This window comes from Pseudorasbora parva, chromosome 3, assembly GCF_024679245.1.
Source record: "Pseudorasbora parva isolate DD20220531a chromosome 3, ASM2467924v1, whole genome shotgun sequence".
Lineage (NCBI taxonomy): Eukaryota > Metazoa > Chordata > Actinopteri > Cypriniformes > Gobionidae > Pseudorasbora > Pseudorasbora parva.
The window spans coordinates 53825914-53848086 of record NC_090174.1 but is presented as its reverse complement, the minus strand read 5'-3'; the positions used below and the strand labels follow the sequence as shown (position 1 = coordinate 53848086).

Genomic DNA, 22173 nt, shown 5'->3' with positions numbered 1-22173 from the left:
GCTTTAAGAAAATATGCAATGCAGGTTGACTGTATAACTTTAATCATAAACTTTAAATCATAAGTAACATGTAACTTTGGAAATTACAGTTATAAAGTAGCTAACTGTCATGTGGCTCATCAAAAAGTTGACTAGCACAGAGGCCTGGAGAGACATTGGCCTTTATGCAGATGCATGTTGACGCTCATTAGCATAGCAAATAAGCCTTGCTAATTATCTCTACAGCTGAGAGCAGCACTCAGCTTGAAAAGGGCAGAGAGAGAGGTGGCCCGGGTACATAAGCAAAATTAATAGCCATCCACTCCACGCTAAAAAAAAAGTTTAGAAGGTGACAGGAGTGTGTTCAAATGGAAAATGTGATGACGGCTGAACATTGCAAAGATGGGCTAAGAATCAAGGGAATTACCTCAGGAATATATAATTATAAATTCCCCGAAAACATTTTATTTATGTATAGTTTTTAATATATTAGATATTAGGTTAATATATTAGGTATATATAGAAATATATTTTTTAATTTCTTATGCTCATAAAGGCTCCATTTATTCAATCAAAAATACGGTAAAATTAGTAATATTGTTATTTATTATTGCAATTTCAAATAAGTATTTATATTATGTTATTTTTTAAATTTAATTTATTCCTGTGACACAAAGCAGATTTTTCAGCACTTCAATGTGCATGATCCTTTAGAAATCATGATATGCAGATGCAGATGCAGATGCAGATGTGTGAGCATATATTGTACATTTTGAATTAAAGATAAAAAAGTTGTACTGATTAATTGCGATTAATAAAACCTAACATTAAAGTTTTTATATATTTTTATATTGTAATAATTTCACATTTAATCTCCAATTAATATAGAATGTCAATAATCTATTAACTTTATGTTGTTTCTATTAATTAATGTAGAACAACAAAGACAGTAGCCTTTATTTTAAATACTTTAATAGCATCATTTTATGTATCACTGCTACTGATGTTTCTATGAAATTGTAGCCATTAATTATAGGCCTTTAGCACTACAATATAATTGAACGCTATCGTATTTCTTTGTTTAATTTTTTCCATTTATTGGGCTTTAAATTATACAGAAACATTTCATTTAATAGAACTTATCTGGACATAAACTTTATAATACATGTCACATTTACCTGTTGTAACAGTTCATGGTGTTTGGACTTGGTTTTCTGTTTTCACCCTACCTGAGTTGGCTCGTTTATTTGTTACCATGGTTTCTGATTGGATTAGTCATTGTTTTCAGCTGTTGCCTAATTAGTTCTTTGTTTTCTCTCAGTATATATCTGCCCGTGCTTCAGTTTTCTCTTGTCTGTTCTCGTTAATGTTATTTCTGAGTTTGGTCTAGTTTTCTTTGTATTAATAAAGTTTGTTTGAATTGATCTTCTCCTTGACTTCTGCCTGTACCACGCTGAGAAAACGTGACACCTGTACACTTCAATATATCAGGAATCCATTTTTTCCATTGGCACAGTCAGACCAGTTCAGATTTTTGACAAAAAAAAAAGTCAAACTGCATAAAGTTCTCGTTTTCTTTGTTTTTGACCCATGTAACCTTGCAAACAGTGCTCTCAGATTCCCAGGCAGGTCTACCAGTTAGGCCTATATACAGAAACTGAATTGAGTTATCAAACACTTTACAGTCTTCACAGCATTAATTATAAATTAAAGATAGATTAATCCTTCTTAAATCTACATACATTATTCAGTCAAGAGCAATGATTTTCTGTTTTCATTTTTCTTTGATTTACATTAATGTCAGACAGCAGCAGGTTTATTAGGTTGCTGTCTCTTTAAGACCTGATGCGCATGTCCTGGATCTGACAGACAGACTCCTTACGTACATTTAAGGCTTCATTCACGTGCTCTCGGAATTATTGTAAATACGAGTTTCCTAGGTAAAAAATTGCACATGAACGCCCTTCCATTTCACAATTTGAATGGGATGAGCTCGTAATCCCGATTTCAGAAGTGGGAATTATCAAATTTCTGATAGCACGTGAAGGTGGCATAACTGTGCTTGTGAGGATATTCGACAAAACTGGATTTTGGCATACATTTGTGTGTCTGTCACACAAACAGAAGACTCACAGATGCTTACCAGAACACACTCTTTTGTCTTATCGCACATGAATGGTTTAAAAAGCATTTGCTTTAATAAGAGCATGATTATATATTGTGACACTATAGCCAAAGGATAACAGAAATGGATTAAACGAATTCTTATTTCATCATGTCTCCCTCCCACCCACCCCCCACCCCTTTTTTTTCTTTTTGAAAAACCCACTAATATCCATTGAAAAGGCTCTCAAAAAACACTGAAACTGATACACTTCTTATTAGCCGATGCCGAATACTGATGAATCAGGCTGGTAAATGTATCTATCTACCACAAACACTGACATAGAATATGTAATAAAAATGGACACAGATAAAACACCATTGAAATCATATTCAACAGATTACAATGGCAAATTAATCAAAAAATCCTATCAGTTACAATCCAATCACAAAGGTGGAATCAGATGACATGCAAATCAAACAACACTAATTTTATCATCTCCTGTTCTCCGTTCCAGCCGTTTTTCGCCTTCAAACCTGCCAGATATAATAGAACAGCTGTCATGCATTCTACACTTCAAACATCTTTCAAAAATATCTCCTCACACACATACACGAGCCAGCAAATAGAAAGAATGCTGCACAGTGCAAATGACACCATGAATGATGACCAGAGAGAAATTAACATTCATGTTAGCTCTTTATGAGACAACGAAAGGATAGACACATTCTCACAGTCTCCATAAAACAGATTCTTCTCATACAACCAGAGGGAATGCTGAATGGTGAGAGAATTCCTCTGTCCGGTCTCATTAAAAATCCCTCATTAGGAATTCTGGAGAGCGTGTGAGCGTGAGTGTCTCAGCGTGCGAGGGTCATAGGTTAATGTGAGCTGTCAAAAGGTCTGTAATTATGAGGAAGAAACATGGTGAGCTCAGGTTCATGGCCACTTTAGTCCCTTGAGACGACAAACATTTTTCCAGAGCATCAAAAAGAGCCAATCCTGAAGAGAAGCACAATTTTAGACTCCAAACAACCTGTCTCTGTGCTCTCAAATATAAAAGTTCTTCAATAAAAGGTTAGTAGATCATTGATGAGTTTTGTCTTGACGACCACTGATCTTACAGTCGAATCTTCACGAGTGTAATGAAATGAGGATCATATTATTTTGGCAATATGGGGGTGCTTAATATTTTAAAGACGTGGCCCGGCACTGAGGGAACATGTTTTCAATAAGTGTACACACACCGGCGGCAGCATTCGGCACCTGTCCGCGGCGACTCAGGAAGTTGTTTAAAATCCTGCAGCGCCACAGGATTACCCTGAAATCGTTAATGTACATACTAATTTCACCCTATGCTCTTCTGTCAGAAGTCGGTTCAAAATTTGAGCTTGCGCGTATATACTGTCCAACCCCCTTTAGGCATAATCGGCTTAAGAACCTGCATGTAAACGCACTCAAAGTGTTTTTTTCCTCTCTAGGCAGGTATTTTTATTAGGTTCAAAATGTTCTTTTATATTTTTTGTGTGATGTTCTGTATTTCAAACGCGGCTTTAAAATGTTATGAGAAAATGTTTTATGAATGCTTATCCATCACATTACCTTTTATTTAAACCTAAATAAGAAAGCCATTGTCAGTTTTTGGTCGTTTTTTTTAAAGTAGTTGTTGTGTGCAGAGTGTAAAAGGAAATAAAAATAGTTTTACCCTCCTGGTGACTAGTGTCGTGCCCCTCACAACCCATTCACACACACACAGATGATTCGACTATCAGTCGACTATAGAAAAATTCAACAATTCTGATTCGAATGTGTAAATCCTTAGTCGGGCACACCCCTAATATACACTCACCTAAAGGATTATTAGGAAAACCTGTTCAATTTCTCATTAATGTTATTATCTAATCAACCAATCACATGGCAGTTGTTTTAATGCATTTAGGGGTGTGGTCCTGGTCAAGACAATCTCCTGAACTCCAACCTGAATGTCAGAATGGGAAAGAAAGGTGATTTAAGCAATTTTGAGCGTGGCATGTTTGTTGGTGCCAGACGGGCCGGTCAAAGTATTTCACAATCTGCTCAGTTACTGGGATTTTCACGCACAACCATTTCTAGGGTTTACAAAGAATGGTGTGAAAAGGGAAAAACTTCCAGTATGCGGCAGTCCTGTGGGTGAAAATGCCTTGTTGATGCTAGAGGTCAGAGGAGAATGGGCCGACTGATTCAAGCTGATAGAAGAGCAACTTTGACTGAAATAACCTCTCGTTACAACTGAGGTAAGCAGTAAAGCATTTGTGAAGCCACAACACACACAACCTTGAGGCAGACGGGCTACAACAGCAGAAGACCCCACCGGGTACCACTCATCTCCACTACAAATAGGAAAAAGAGGCTATAATTTGCACACGCTCACCAAAATTAGACAGTTAAAGACTGGAAAAATGTTGCCTGGTCTGATGAGTCTCGATTTCTGTTGAGACATTCAGATGGTAGAGTCAGAATTTGGCGTAAACAGAATGAGAGCATGGATCGATCATGCCTTGTTACCACTGTGCAGGTTGGTGGTGGTGGTGTAATGGTGTGGGGGATGTTTTCTTGGCACACTTTAGGCCCTTTAGTGCCAATTGGGCATCGTTTAAATGCCACGGCCTACCTGAGCATTGTTTCTGAGCATGTCCATCCCTTTATGACCAGCATGTACCATCCTCTGATGGCTACTTCCAGCAGGATAATGCACCATGTCACAAAGCTCGAATCATTTCAAATTGGTTTCTTGAGCATGACAATGAGTTCACTGTACTAAAATGTCCCCCACACTCACCAGATCTCAACCCAATAGAGCATCTTTGGGATGTGGTGGAACTAGGATTTGGTCAAGCAAAACGTAAAGTGAGTTTTACATGCCTATGAAAGTGAGTTTGTCATTGTACTGTTTTGTTGTTGTGTTTTTCATTAGAGTAATAGGCTAATGAACCCACCATTCAAGCAACCAGAATTATATATATACTTTAATTCTGCAAGGATGCTCTTTCTATTTAGCAAAGAATCCTGAAAACTGTATCACGGTTTCCACAAATATTTAGCAGTACAACTGTTTCATCAATAATAAAAGTTTTTTGAGCAACAAATCAATATATGATTTCCGGAGGATCAAGTGAAACTGAAGAACAAAAGTAATAATTCAGCTTTGCCATCACAGGAAAAAATACATTTTAAATAAAATATATTAAAACAGAAACACTTTTTTCACAATAACTGTTTTTACTGTATTTTGATCATATTAATGCAGCCTTGGTGAGCATAAGAGACTTCTTTCAAAAACATTACAAAAATGTTCCCGACCCCAAACTTTTGAACAGTAGTGTAAACAATAAAAGACAATAAAAAGTGGAATTGAAGAATTATTCACAACATGAATTCATTCACAAAACAAGCAACATGCTTTAAGAAAGTGCATTTTGATTTTATGTTGACTAAAATCATGAATCAATCTGTCAATATCGCACTTTGACAGTGCCTCACCAAGGTGCATTCATAATCAATCTGCATATAGCACATGCAGCACACAATCTAAGCATCTGTCACTCGTTGTGATCCTATTAAATTAACAGAAAATCCAAATTCATTGTGACTTAAAAAGAAGTCGGTGTACCTGTCCTGACAGTTTCCTCTTTTTATGATTCAGCTTAACAGCTGTTTTAATGAGATATCTGTGGCACCACACATCATTTATTAAGGTAGGAATTGAAAACAGCATTTTCAATCAGCTTAAGCAAATATGTAAATCCGGCCATAAAATAATTGTGGTTTGAATGTCCTGCAACTGGTGATGAAACAAACCATTATGAGGCACTAAGGCTTTATACAGAAAGCACACCTCGACAATAGCAGCGAAACAATGTGGGTTTGACAGACAAGCTCATTAGCCGTTTCAAAAAACAAATAATGAAAACCTCCATGAAAATTTTAATATTATGGAAGAACTGTGGAAAGTTGTTTGGAAGAGTCTTTAGGCCCATTCACACCAAGGGCGATAACTTTAATGATAAAGATAAAGTTCTAAAATGAATTAGTCCCCACCACAACTATAATGCACATAAAAACAGTATCGTTTGACTCACTTTCAGAATTATATATTTTTTTCAGCTGTTGAGCGATAAAAACAACCAATCAGAATCCATCCTGTTTAAAAGAGCCTTTGCATTTAAAGTGACAGTCACATGCACAATAAGCAGAACGATATTGTCCGCTGGTGTGGACACTAATCATGGGCGTAGATTATGCGGGGGACGCGGGGGACATGTCCCCCTCACTTTTAATAAAATGTATTTTCGTCCCCCGCACTTTTACTGGGTCTCACCGATCCTAGTCGACCCGCTCCGAGCGGGATTCGATCCGGCGTTACCCTGCGCGGCTACGGCCAAGTTAACAGGGACACTAAAAACAGCCTTCTCTAACCTCGGTTTATAGCGCGCTTCTTGAGGTCACGGGCAAGTGTATTTACATAGAAACCAATGTGAATACATCAAGATTTAAATTCAGAGACAAAAAATAATCTATGCATGACCTGTAATTTTTTTCGATTCCTAATATGAGGAGGGCGCTCACATAGAAAGTCCAATAGTGGATTCGTAATACCCAGTCACGCTGCTGAAGGAAAACAATCGTTATGAGAGATTAAACGTGACGACGACAATCAGACGATTGCGACAATATATGCTTTATGTGTGTTTTTCAAGTCATCTCGATGTAGGCTATTTATTGACAATAAAGTAGGCTATCATGTGATTAATGTTTAGTATCTTCTGCTCACCAAGGCTGCATTTATGTAATGAAAAATAGTTAAAAAAGTAATATTTTGAAACATTATTACAAATTAAAACAGCTTTTTTCCTATGTGAATATATAGTAATTTATTCCTGTGATCAAAGCTGTATTTATCATCATTACTCCAGTCTTCAGTGTCACATGATCCTTCACTAATTATTCTCATATGAGGATTTCATAATCAAGAAACATTTGTGATTATTATCTGTGTTGAAAACAGTTGTGCTGCTTAAAAATGTTGTGGAAACCATGATAGCCTACATGTTATTTTTCAGGATTCTATAGAATTTTTGAATATAATTTTTTGAATAGAAAGTTCAATGGACAGCATTTATTTGCATTTATTAAATCAATTATTATCTAATTTGTAATATTAAAAATATCACTTGTGATCAATTTAACGCATGTCTGATCAATAAAAGTATTAATTTAGCTCTTTTTTTAATTTTACCACAAATGTTTAGATGGTTTCCACAAAAATTAAGCATCACCATGAGCAGCATAACTGATAATAATCATAACTGTGTGTTGATCATCAGATCCTCATATGAGAATGATTAGTGAAGGATCATGTGACACTGAAGACTGGAGTAATGATGATAAATTCAGCTTTGATCACAGGAATAAATTACACTTTACTATATATTCACATAGAGAACAGCATGGTTCACATTAGAATACTTTTTTTTTTTTTTACATTGCATAAAATCTGCAAAGTCTTAATGCAGAAGTGTTTGTAGTATATAAACCAATCATAAAATTGGCATAAAAAAAATATGAGAATAACATTATAGATATTAATTAATGGTTATTGTTCAGCAGTGTATTTGATATCTTGCCCAATTAAAAGCAAGAGATGCGATAAATTAAATTGGTCCAAAAAAATAAAAAGGCATTACAACATTTCTGTCCCCCTCACTTCTGAAAAGATGGCTACGCCCCTGACACTAATATAGTTATCTCTATAGTTATTTTAGCACAATATTTCACTTGGTCTTCACATAAGATCAAAGATGCTGGAAAACTAAATCAAGGAGATTTGACGTGAACCTGCAGCTAAGAAGTAGTACAACCTGATTCACAACTGGTAGCTTTATATGCCATGCATGTTCACGCCTAAATGTATTGCTAAAAAAAGATAATTACACAATACAATGATCTCCATGCGCAAACATATCAGTGCCTGGTCACAAACTGTCGTCTGCATATAATCAGCGAAGTCTCAAGAGAACAATACAAGTCCCAAATCAGGTCTACTGGAGGTATCGGAATAGCTTTGTCCTGATTGGATTTCCCTATTTGCTGGCATTCTCAGCATCCAGGCCCTTATTAAAGGGACATGAAAAGGGTCTGGATCACATCAGAACAAGGGGACTGGTAATCACTGATCTAATGCCATTTAATCCAGTTTACTGATCTATATATGAAATAATGTCTCTTTATTCTTCTATTTCTCTCTTTCTCTCAAGACAACACAAGGCACATGAGCATCATGAAACCTCATACGTTACGCTAAAATGGTCACTCATGCACGGCACACAAAAACAGCTGAGAGTCGAGAGACTATTGCTTTCAGAATATTCTAAAACAGTCTGCTATTAACATGTTCCTGAAAAAATACACAAAATGCAGTTTAAATCAGCGTTCATCAAGTATCAATACATTTGTATTAATATTTTTGAATTAGTTCAAATATTTTCTGTTTTCATTTTAATTTGAGTTAAAATTGTAGTGATTGTCATTTTGTTTATTAGTTTGTTTAAAAAAAATGTATATAGTTCTTATTCATTTTATTTAAGTTTTTTTTAGTATTTAAAGTTAACCTTAAAAAATAATAATAATAAAGCGAATAGCTGAAATGTATTTTTTTACATTTATTTTATCGCATTTTATTTTATGTTAAAGGGTTAGTTCACCCAAAAATGAAAATTATTTAATTAATTACTCACCCTCATGTGTGACACCTGTAAGACCTTCGTTAATCTTCGAAACACAAATGAAGATATTTTTGTTGAATGCTGATGGCTGAGAAAGGCTTCAGAAAGGCCTCCATTGGCATTCGGTACATTCCCACTCACAAGACCCATAAAAGGCACTAAAGACGTCGTTACATAGTCCATCTCACTACAGTGGCTGTACAATAATTTTATAATTCGACAAGAATAGTTTTTGTGCACAAAAAAATCTAAATAATGACTTAATCCGCCAAGTTATTGTCTTCCGTGTAGGTCTCGGACGTGAACTCACGCAATAGCGGCGCTCCTCCTCTTCTGGGTCCTGTATTCGAACGGCAGAGCTGTGTCATATTCTCGCGCATGTGTCGAGTTCACGTCAATAACTTGGTGGATAAAGTCGTTATTTAGATTTGTGTGTGCACAATAACTATTTTTGTCGCATTGTAAAAGTATTGTACAGCCACTGTATTGAGATGGACTTTGTTTTGATGTGTTTAGTGCCTTTTATGGGTCTTGTGAGTGGGTCAGTGGGAATGTACTGAATGCTAATGGAGGCCTTTCTGAAGCCTTTCTCAGCCATCAGCTTTCAACAAAAATATCTTCATTTGTGTTCCGAAGATGAACGAAGGTCTTACAGGTGTCCAACGACATGAGGCTGAGTAATTAATGAAATAATTTTTGTGAAAATAATTATTTTTTGGGTTAACTAACCTTTTAAGTAACAAAATTTGTTATGGTATTAGTTTTAATTTTAGTTTTAGTTAATTACAAGTAATACAAGTACAAGTAATATACAAGTAAATAAGAGTAATATAAATACAAGTATATTTCAAGGGTTGTCGATTGATTTTTTTTAAGTACATATAACAATCCCAAAATGCATTGCAATAAGTTCGACTGAACTTTCATTCAAGGGGGGGAAGAGCATATATTTTTTTAAAATATATTAAATGAAATGCATATATATGCTGATTAATTAATAAATAGGTGCATTCTTAGATTGTAAATGTGAAGGATTACATGCAATGAGTGATGTGCCCTAGAAGGGAAGCCTAATTTTGCTTTCTAACTTTTGGCCTTTGCGTCAAAAGCATGTTTACAATACCTTAAAATGCTGCCTACGTAGGCAGCTCACTTGGTTTTGCTGAGCTGGAGACTAACATGTGGCCCTCACAGCGAAAAACAAATCATCATTTAAAATGCACTGCACAATGCATTACGCTGAACACTGTATAATGTAGTGTGACTCACTTGGGTGTCTGTGCGTCATCTATTCTGTTCCCCAGCTGAAACTCGTGGGATTTGCTGCGGTGCAGAGCCGTGAACCCCGGCAGAAGGTGAATGAGCTTCCGGCTGGCAGGCGGTGGGGTTCCGGGGGCCTTCAGTTTATTCCTGCGCCTGACCTGCGGCGTCCCTGGAGGGGTCATGGTGTTCACTACTAAGGGAGTCCGTGGAGGGGTGTGGGCAAAGTGCCTCTGTCTGGGAGAAGGAGGGAGAGAGTGATGTCCCGTATCCAGAGGCGAGGGGAAGAGGCCGGAGTGAGGGTCTACGGTCAGCCGGTCCGAATGCAGGTGAGGGGAGTAAAACGGGGGAGCCAGGGCCTGGGGACTCTGGCACAAGTGCTGGCTATAGCGCGAGTGCAATTTGGGGCTCTGGGAGAGCTGGAGGCGGGCCCACTGACCTGGGTCCGATGGCCCCACCGGGGTGTTCTCTTTACCCGACTCAGACGTGGGCCACTGAATGGACCAGTCCTGCTTGGATCCTGTGGACACAGTGTGAGAGGTGGAGGTTTGTACTGGCAGAAATAAAGAGGCACAGGTAAGGTTTAGAGAACAAACACTTCAACTTAAAAAAGAAGAGAAGAGATGAGATAAGATGAGATGAGAAGAAATAAGATGATTTAAACATTTAATTAAACTTGATAAAAAAAAATCTGTCAAATAAATGTTCATTATTTACTCTAATAATTTGACATTTAAAAAAAGAATCAGAACAAATAAACTGAACTTGATGTAAACAAATCTGTTAAATAATATTCAATTTACATATATTTATGAAAATCATTTTAAATAGTTTGAAAATTGATCATTTTGAACAAATAAATTGAACTTGATAAAAACAAATGAAGTAATATTTATTTTACATATTTACTAAAATCATTTGAAATAATTAATTTGGAAATTAATCAGTTTGAAAAAATAAATTGAACTTGATAAAAACAACAATTATTATTATTATTTTACATTATACTTACAGAATTATTTGAAATTAATGAATTAATAATAACTGAACTTGATAAAAAAAATATTTAAAACATATATATTTTGCATAATATTTACTAAATGAAGCTGAAAATCTAAAAAAGTATTGGCGATGTATAACTACCAGACAATAAGAGAAGAGACAGTGTGAGATAATAGAGAAATGAAAAGATGAGATTGATATGAGCCAAGATGGAGAGGAGAGGAGAGGAGAGGAGAGGAGAGGAGAGGAGAGGAGAGAGAGAGGAGAGGAGAGGAGAGGAGAGGAGAGGAGAGGAGAGGAGAGGAGAGGAGAGGAGAGGAGAGGAGAGGAGAGAGAGGAGAGGAAGAGGAGAGGAGAGGAGAGGAGAGGAGAGGAGAGGAGAGGAGAGGAGAGGAGAGGAGAGGAGAGGAGAGGAGAGGAGAGGAGAGAGAGGAGAGGAGAGGAGAGGAGAGAAGGAGAGGAGAGAAGAGAAGAGAAGAGAAGAGAAGAGAAGAGAAGAGAAGAGAAGAGAGAGAGAAGAGAAGAGAAGAAGAGAAGAGAAGAGAAGAGAAGAGAAGAGAGAGAGAGAGAAGAGAAGAGAAGAGAAGAGGAAGAGAAGAGAAGAGAAGAGAAGAGAGAAGAAGAGAAGAGAAGAAGAAGAGAAGAGAAGAGAAGAGAAGAGAAGAGAAGAGAAGAGAAGAGAAGAGAAGAGAAGAGAAGTTCGATACCAAGAGCCAGATGAAGGATGTCAACAGTGAAGAGACTCAGACTGCATCTATCATGAACAACAGACAGAAAGATGAAAGGATACGTGTGACTGAGAGCAAAGTGATTCTGAAATGTCTCAATGTAATGAGTACTGAGGTTGACTGATACTCAAACACACTACTATGACAACATACAAACTTGAGAAAGAGAAACTGACGGTGCCTCACCTCCATTACTGGGTAATTTGTCATCCTCAAGTTGTTCTTGAAAAAAAAAAAACATAATGCATATTCATTAATACATATTCAAATGCAATTCAATACATATTCATTTGATTTCTCTACAGCACCTTTCTAAAAAAAAAAAAAACTTTATAAAAAACAATACTAATGCAATTAAGATATGATGCCATCTGTGAGTATCATTTATATAATTTATAAGACACAGGTATATTTGTCTTTGAAATATCACTAATGATTATGTTAAGCACAAATTAATCTTATATTTAGCCCGCTTTGAATTTCTGAGCAAATCTCATTTATAATGGAATCACTAACACTATTAAAGTAGAAGAACTACAAAGAGGGAAATTAAAAGATGACACAAACACAGAACTCATAGTGAACTTTATCTATTAGTGATCCACCTTTTGTTCCATTATCCATCCTGTCCATTTTCACAATCTCTCTAGCTCTCTCTATTTCTTTTCCTTCTCTCAAAAATATTTTTTTGTTGACATAAATGTCAGTGCATTGACGGTAAACTCTGCATTACAGCGAACAAACAGAAAACCAGCAGACTGACATTAAACATATCTGAAGTCTAGAGTCTATGGGGTTCTTTTAGGTTTAACCCATTTTCTGAGTATATGTATTTTCTGGAGACTGAAAAGTGAAGGAGCTGAAGAAAATGTCTTCAACTCTGGGAAAGCAGCTAAGCTGCTGTGATTTGATTGATGGTGGCTTTATTTAGAATAGCTGAAAGACAGGAAGATGGATGGAAACCCATACAATCAAATGTGTTACAGAATATCAATTCTTTTCAAACTCTAACGCATTAATTGTAAAAATGGCTTTTCATTTAAGTAAATTGTTTTGATTCTGCACCTTATTAAATTTTGTATTCCACAAATGCATGTTAAAGGGTTACTTCAGCGATTAGCATATGGCTTTGTATCAGTAGAAACCCTGGAGTATATTCAAATGATCGTGCTTTCCCCCCTCATATCCCCCTGAGACAAGAGATTTATGCATTTTATTTCTGGAAAATATTCCTCCTATGACGCAAATTGACGATATTTACATCATAGGAGGAATGTTTGGCCAAAGGCTAAAGACTACAGCCAGCAGAGGGAGCCATTTCCGCATGTTTTGAACCCGCGCATGAGGGATGAAGATCACACTCAGAGCTCAGCTCTCAGCTACAGGCACTCATTTAAAAGGAGCTATGGTGAGCAATGTAAGTCTTTTAACTTCTCAAATTCATTTATATGAAAGTTAAGCTTGCAAAGGCATGAAGTGAAACGCGCCAGACTGAACTCGCGTTGTGAGTGTACGCGATTACCTCAGCTCTCATCATTCAGCTCATTTATCTGACTCCTGCAGTTAGTGCTCAGTGCTGTGATACTCGCGCGGCGACTCACTCATTATATTGAACAGACACGTTCAGTTTTTAATTGTAGTGACAGTAATCCAGTAGGTGGCTTTGGGAATGGCCTCACGGGGCAGCGAAGTATTCTGGGAATTGTAGTCTTTCATCCCCATGAGACAAAAATACATTTTTTGTCTTTTCTCAGTCTAGAAAGCACCAAATTTTAAAAATAATTTCACATTTCTACTACATTGATGACCTTTAAATACAGATTCATCTTCCCAGCGCTGAAGTACCCCTTTAACTTTACTACAATTTCATTGATAGAGTGGGCTCCACAAATATTGACAGCCTTGGTAAATATGAGCAAAACTAACTGTGAAAATATATATTTTTTGCTAATTTTCCTCTTACACCGTGTCTACACCGGACACGAGTGGTACGATGCGACAAAAGACGATATTACCCATTATAATCAGTGATGTTGTCTGCACTAGATGAGGCGTAATGCGACACGACAAATACCCGACAGTAAACTGATGCCTCGTTCTATTTATGACGTACTGACATGAAGGACAAATGCTTTGCAGTGTTCGCTTTGTCGCGTCCAGTACGTACACGGTGTTAGTCTTTCATTCAAAATATTCACAAAAAAATGGAAAAAAAATCTTATCAACATTTATTAAATATATGTACTGCGATTTAGAAACAACAGACACATTAGATAAGTTTCAGCCTGGTTTTAGACAACATCACAGTACAGAGTCAGTTTTGCTGAAGGTGTTGAATGATCTTTTGTTAGCTGTAGATTCAGGTAACTGCAATTCTGGTCTGCCTGGACCTCAGTGCGGCTTTTGACACCATTGACCGTGCTTCTTGCTTGAACGGTTGAGTAAGTGTGTAGGAATTAAAGGTACTGCATTGAATTGGTTTAATCTTATCTCTCTGATAGAACATTTTCAGGTAGGTTGGGAAATAAAAGTGCCTTGCACATGAATGTAACTAAACCTTTAGGTTTCAATTTTATTTAGTCGAAATCTGTAACTGTGATTTCAACTAAATTAAGTTGAAGCATACATCTATCCTTGCAGAATGAGTGTTGCACATTGTTGCCTTATCACCACATTTTATTAATAAAGAATATGGTCAGGAAATATCACACGCCAGATTTGAATACATGACATTCACATGGGCCACATTGCAAAACACATGGCAAAACTATAGCTTCAAGTAAGTAAGTTGTGGTTTACAAATAAAACTTTCTGAAAAAAGTTGTCAAAAATTGACTTTTCGTCAAAGATTGTTAATCAGTAATTGCTTGGAGTCCACAATCCACCAACTCCACACACAAACATCATTACAGGACCTTCCCTCGTGTGCTTTCTACCTGGACCGCAGCTCAGCGGTCACCGTTCACTGCGCACAAATGATTCCAAGGGCCCTTAACAACCCCCCAACCCCCTTACAAGATACGCTTGCTCTAGGGGACACACTCCCACTCTTGGAGCATGATGGGAGATAAGTGTTTGCCACTCCTAAGGAGGGGTCCAGTGGGCACGGCTGAAGGACACTTCTCACAGTCCCCCCATGGCCTGAAAGATACTCAAATGAGCATTTTTAATTACAGCAAAGAGATGACAAACAAGCTACTCGAAGTTTCAAAGTTTCAGGCATGGCCACCACTTGACTCGCTGAGAGATGTGTAAAGTTTGCGATGTCTAGTTACGTGCATGATTGAGAAATCAATCCCTAACTACTATGCTAGCCTCTAAGGAACATTAAACAATATCCTTGTCCTTCTTAGTGTGATTTCTAAGGAGCGACAAACAAATAATAATTACCCTAAATGTGTAGCTCATTTTACAAGTGTGATATTGACCAGAAATTACATTATGTAAGTCGCAACGGTCTATTTTAAGATACAGTTAATGTGGAAAAACAATTTAAAAAAAATACTTTTCTTTTTTTTTTGCTAATTTTAAAGAACAGACATTCAAAAATAATCTCCCAAAGTTTCGTAGTCCAGATACTAATCGAGTAAAGGTATTTAAATGACTATTAAAATTGACAAAGTTTAAAATTTACTTGCTGTAAATTAACATTCTTAACTCATCTCTTCACTTCTGAGCATTTCCCCATATTCCAGGTATCCTCTTAAACTGCAGTATGTCTGCTCTCCAAATATGTTGTTAAACATTTTATAAAACCAACCAAAAAGCTTAGAAATGTACAGAAACAATGACATAAACTCTGCATGATTTTGTCAATGGGAAGCCCCGTTTTAACTGACCGCAATTTATCCTGCCATCCTCCTGTCAGACTAGCAGCACTCTGTTTAAACAGCTAGATCGCCTCAGAAAGATAGTTCAATACTGTGTGTATATATGTTTATTAATTTGAGAAATGTCGCTGTCAAAAGAAAGCAAAGTGACTGCACACGTACATGTGTCTACGCGTGAGGTAACAGTCAAGGATGTGGACACGTGCGCGAACACACACACACGCACTCACCCTCGCATAACGTCATTTGTGTGTGTGTGTGTGTGTGTGTGTGTGTGTGTGTGTGTGTGTGTGTGTGTGTGTGTGTGTGTGTGTGTGTGTGTGTGTGTGTGTGTGTGTGTGTGTGTGTGTGTGTGTGTGTGTGTGTGTGTGTGTGTGTGTGTGTGTGAAATTAACCCTTTAAATTCAAAGATATCCACAAAAAAAACAAAAAACTTTAAAAACAATTTTCTCAGGTTTTTAATTGGAAAAAGAGGAACACAATTCAAATGGGCATATCTTTTAAACCATTCAAGATATGACTTTGAGTAGGGTATCATTTTAAAGCTCATGAAGCTCAAACTTGCTAAACAGGGTGAATTAGTGTGTAGCCGCAATCTAAAAAAAGTGCCAATGGGAGTGATGATTTACTGACAACGCGGTAAATCAGTGCCATGTCTGGCTCAAAAAAGGTGGTAAATAATGGTGCAAATACCAGTAAATTGACTACAGCAAACTTAGCAAACCAGGTTGCAAAATTCATTCAAATGCTTTCTTCAAATAAATGTAGAATCTGAAAGGGAAACTAATACAAATGCAACATGGTCAGCCACAAAATAACTGTGTCCATGTCTTTTAATCTCTAATTTCTCCCTGCATGTCTTTAGTAAGTCCTGATAGTGGACAGTAAGTCAGACCCTATGGCCAGCTTTAACTCCCCTCCCACCAAATGCTGGCATAGTGTATCCCGATGTTCAAGCACAAGGATGAAGCTGGATTAAATTTTAGATGAAAATTGAATTGAATTGAAAAAGCATGATAGCACAGATGACAACGTTTTTTACATTTCCGTAGGCAATCTTCTGTCACATGTTTCTGCTTCTTCTTCACTTGTGTTTTGATCTGGAGATTCTGTACTAGGAGATGAGTAATAGCACCCCCCACCATATAACAGTGAAAACAGCTAGCAGGAAAATATGTGGGAAATTGGACGCAAGTGAAAAATACTGTGCCATTGACCTACAAAAACCTGGTCTAAAGGCAATATTTTTTTTTATTATGTAAAGGGTGTGTTAGCGATATGCACCTATAGGCGTTTGCACAACGAGTGTTCAATCTGCCTATTACACACACAGGGATGTGCAGCAGCATGCAAACATTTTTAAATATTACAAATGAAATAATTTCAATGTAAAATATTATTAATGTGTACATAAAGATAAAAATGCCTACATGTCATAATGGATAGTCATTGCATGATGAATCAGAATGATATCAAAATAACCTATTAATAATGACCATTAATAATCAAGAATGACGAATTAAATTGGCTACCAATTGTGGCAATACACACATTTAAATTGACTTTTCAGGTAGAGAGTGTCTATATTCCACCATGTAAATAGCAATCCGCCATGGTACAAGCGCAACTGCCTCTTAAAGGGAATGGGAAATGAGAGTCTGATTGGTTTATGTCATGTTATGCCCAAAACACAACTATTGCTCATTAAAAAAACTAGGTACAACCCTTTTAGACCATGCGTCTGGCGCGTCAACCATTTGTCCCATCATAAAACTAGCAAAGGTGGATTCGGACACGCCCTAAGTGCTCTCGCGCCATGCACTTAGAACATTAAAATAGGGCCCTTAGACTTTTCTGTTAGTATAAGTCAAGTATACTTAAGTGCAATATTAAGTATGTTTCTGAGAAGTTCATAGAAATTAGAAAGTATACTTTCTTATTTCTAGTTTAAAAGTAGTATAATAATAGCACACTTCAATAAACCTATTTTTCATAGTAACACCTTGAAATGAGTACAAAGATTAAACAAAAACAGTGTGTACTCCAAAAAAAGCTGTTATAAGTATTTTTGTAAACATCCTCATCTCCCCACCCCATGGTAGTTTTGTCTGTCGTCAATTTTCAACCTCAAGATTCACCTCTGTCTTGCTACAGAAAGGTGCGAATGAATCCGTCTGTTGTGCAGTAGATTGTGGCAACAGCTGCCAATAATTCCTCAGTGTTTGCTCTCCTGAAATGATGAATGTGTCTTATTAAAGCAAGCAACAAAGGTTCAAAGATTTAGTTCTACATAATCAATATCACTTGAAGACGTGTTGCCTCATAGTAACTGTTTCAAACATTCTTCCTGATCAGTTTCATTACATTTTTGAGTTATTAATCAACTCCTCTCACTTGTAGAACTTAATGCCACAAGCATTAAGTCCTAGGCCAAGTCCTGGGACGTAACAGCTAGAGTATTCTGGGAGTTTGCCAAGGCATTGCAATGAGGTTGCTAGGTGTTTTGAGTGGTTTTGAATATATTTCTATGCAGTTGCTTGGGGATTCTGCATGGTCAAATGCAAATCTATGGGATTTTTTTTGTCCGTTTCGTCATCCACCATGTCAAAATTATTGCATAAGTGCTAAGAAATCAAGCCACTCCATTTGAAATTTTGTTCAGGTCTGTTGCACAAACAGTGTGTGACGAATTACATGACTAAATTGAATACTTAGGGTGAAAGGTCAAATCCCTAATCCAAACTACAAGTTTTATAACACCACTAATGACATAATGCCCAGCCTGCAGAACACAAAGAAGAAAAGTCGACCAATAATGATCCATCCAGCAAATCCTAATGAGAACAAGTCAACATTTCTGAAACAATACATTTGCAGTCACAACCATTGCCTAGCAACAGTGTCTTATGCAACTGGTACAAAGGGACACATAGAAACTTCTATTAGCATCTCGATTAGCAATGCCATTATCACAAGTCAAAGATACTGCCATTAATGTCAGAAAACAACTCATGAGAGGTGTCAAGACGACTCGTCACCCCCGCGGTTTTCCCATACATTTTCATTTCGCAATACCGTTAATTAGGTTCTGCTCTAATAATAAAGCAATATGACTTTGAGTACATGACACAGTGACTGAATATGACTTAGCAGTGATATTTGTGTCAAGACGGAGCTAATTATAAAGGCTCTCAGTCCTACAGAGTGGACAGAATCCTGACAGACAGGAAATGACACATGCATCAGATCAAAAGACATTAGAAATATTGTGAAATGACTAAGTCTCTTAACCAAGAGGAACTGGGCAGGCTTCACTGAGACAATGAACAAACCTTCGACCAACCTGCAAATCAAGTATATCATTTCTCTTTAGACTTCTTTTTAGCTAGTTTTCTACTACTACTTTGCTCTACATGCACTTTACAATATCATTCAAAGGTTTGGGGTCAGTAAGGTTTTTTTAAGATTTTAATACATTGTATTCAGCAATGATACATTAAATTGACAAGAAAAGACATTTATAATGTTACAAAAGAGGGAAAAAAATCAAGTAAATGCTGTTCTTTTGAACTTTCTACTCAAAGTATCCAGATTTTTTTTTTTTTTTAAATGAATCACAGTTTCCACAAAAACATTAAGCAGCACAACCGTTTTCAACATTAATAATATTAATAATAAGAAGAATTGTCTCTTGAGCTGATAATAAAAAATATTAGAATCATTTCTGAAGGATCATGTGATATTGAAAACTGGAATAATATGAAAATTCAGCCTTGCTTCACAGGAATAAATGACATTTTAAAATATATATTCTCAGAAAAAAAGAGCTATTTTATATTGTAGCTAATAATATTTCTGAATATTTTACATAAATAAATATTTACCAAATAAATGCAGCCTTTGTGACTATACAGTAAGTATAGTAAGACTTCTTTCAAAAACATCAAAAACTTTGAACTGTATAAAGTATAAGACAGCATCTTTTCGTAGAACCAAAATGTAGTCACACTTCAGGTTAGGGTTCAATTCTCACTATTAACTATTTATTAACAATGACTTTTTAACTCCTTTTTAAAACTCCTAATTACTTCTTATTAACAGTCAGTGAGGTAATTGTTACCTTGGGTAGGATTAAGGGTAGTAGAATATGGTCATGCAGAATAATCCATTAATATAATATGCTAATAAACAGATAATATCCTAGTAACATGCAAGCTAAGCAGCATGCTAATAATAGTGAAAATTTGAACCCTTAACTAAAGTGTTACCAAACATTCTAACAGATTGTTACACTGAATTTCTAAATGGAATTGTTCCTGGTAATTTGGAATCATTTTAAATGCATTACTACTTTGTTTAAAGCCAGGCATAATGAGAAGTAAACGCATAAAGGTTTATATAAATTATTTTTACTGTTTGTAAAAGTTTATTTTATGAAGACAGCTACTTTTGGACAGATATTTGTGGCAATGACTCTTCTGAAAAACAGATCACTTGTAAAGCTGTTTGAGGGGCTGCATTTGTGGGCAATTGAAAACATACATCCCAATTACACACTAATATGGATGATAAGCAGCATTTACAATGAGGAAGCCTGTAGGGGAGGATTGTGGGTAAAACAAAGACCCAATTAGGATCCTGAATGTGACTCACCACCATGCTAACTGACTTAAGAAAATAGATTTGAACATGATTTTTAGAAGGCATGTATCTCAATGAAAAATTAAATATTTCCAGATTACTTTGCTTACTTAAAGGAACTGTATGTAACAAATGTATTTCAATGAATCATAAAAGGGAACTGATATGTCACTAGACATTAAGAAATCATGTTAATTTCAGATAGTTTTATCACTGACAACAGTAGTCCAGACGGGGGGGGTGGGGGGGGGGTGGAATAAATGCCTTCTGAAGCAAAATGATGTGATGAAAAATGAGACTTTTTTTTTTGCTCTTAAAAAATGTTGGGCTGCCATTGAGAACCATTATAAAGCTTGGAAGAGCCAGGATATTTTTTAATATAACTCAGATTGTATTAGTCTGAAAGAAGACTGTCATATACACCTAGGGTGGCTTGACGGTGAGTAGATTATGGAAACATTTTTGGGTGAACTATCCATTTATCTCACAAGTATCTAAGCGTTGCCTCCAGCACAGCTTTCAAATCAAATGTGCTCAATGTGAATAAATATCTCTACAAGGTCAGAAAAGTAGGGTATTTTAACTCTTGGTATAGATTGCAAACAGCACTAATAATTTGTTTATTGCTTTTGAAAACACCATACTCACCGGAGCAAATACATAAAAGTAAAATAATTTTGTTTGTACATGTGGATTTTTCTGACAAATTTTGGGCACTTAATGTTGTTAATAACATTATGTGAACACAGTAATGTTGTATGCCAATTATGGTGATTTGGTCAACCAGCTCTAAGTGCAGGTAGTAATAAACAAAACTATTAAACAATAATGTATAAACGGGCTGTTCAGAAGAAGCCCAGTGAAAGAGAGTTTTGTCCAACAATGGGAGGTCAATAAAATAGCAAGATGAGCAGTATTATACACCTGATCTTTATAAACTGTAGATATATAAATGCTGACATGCTGAACATAAAATTGGTACATATTATTGAAAGGTTTTGGGAAATGGCTGAGATGTGACTTTCCACTTTCGCTATGGTGTATGTCTTTTAAAAGATAAGACAGAAATCCCTCAAACCAGAAAAAGTGATTTTTCTGATGTGATCCCCTGTATATCGAAGGAATGTTACAGCAGCCGACAGATTATATTCTAGAAAGAGTCAGAACCCCCTACAATTACAGTGCGGATAAATGTTTAAAAGATCTAGGAGAGAACTTTGCTTTATATATATATATATATATATATATATATATATATATATATATATATATATATATATATATATATATATATTTTTTTTTTTTTTTTTTTTTTTTATTTAATTGTATTAGGTAACAAAACAGGATAGATGACTGATTCCCTTGCGCTGCTTTGCTCTGCCTACAAGAACCCTGTTTAGCAAAATTACTTTTTTTCTCTGGAGAGCAGGGAGGTCTCAAACTCACTAAAGTCACATGGAACACAAAACTAAAAGTTTAAACGAACATCTGAGCTTCTTTCTTTCTTACACTTAAACTGGATGGTGACCAAGGGCAGTAAAAAAGCTCCAAAAGCTCCATAAAGCATAAGAAATTGTCCATATGACCATATAACACTATCTATTAGTGGGTGGAATATATTAGGCAGCAAATTAACATTTTGTGCTCAAAGTTAATGTTAGAAGCAGGAATAATGGGCAGGCGTAAGGATTTGAGCGAATTTGACAAGGGCCAAATTGTGATGGCTAGTCAACTGGATCAGGACATCTCCAAAACTGCAGGTTTTGTGGGGTGTTTCCGGTCTGCAGTGGTCCAAAGTTGTCCAACGAAGGAATAGATGTGAACCTGCGACAGGGTCATGGGCGGCCAGGGCTCATTGATGCACGTGG

The 22173-nt window shown here is 36.3% G+C and overlaps 1 protein-coding gene across 2 annotated transcripts in view; it reads right to left on the bottom strand.

Annotated features, from left to right (window-relative positions):
• ksr2 (kinase suppressor of ras 2) overlaps positions 1 to 22173 on the bottom strand; it is a 143745-nt gene that overhangs the window by 86268 nt on the left and 35304 nt on the right. For both annotated transcript variants that reach the window (XM_067439495.1, XM_067439494.1), the window contains exons 4-5: positions 12021 to 12056; positions 10114 to 10624 (exon numbers count right to left, since the gene is read on the bottom strand). In XM_067439495.1, the coding sequence (XP_067295596.1) occupies positions 10114 to 10624; positions 12021 to 12056 (547 nt within the window). The remainder of the gene's footprint in view (positions 1 to 10113; positions 10625 to 12020; positions 12057 to 22173) is intronic.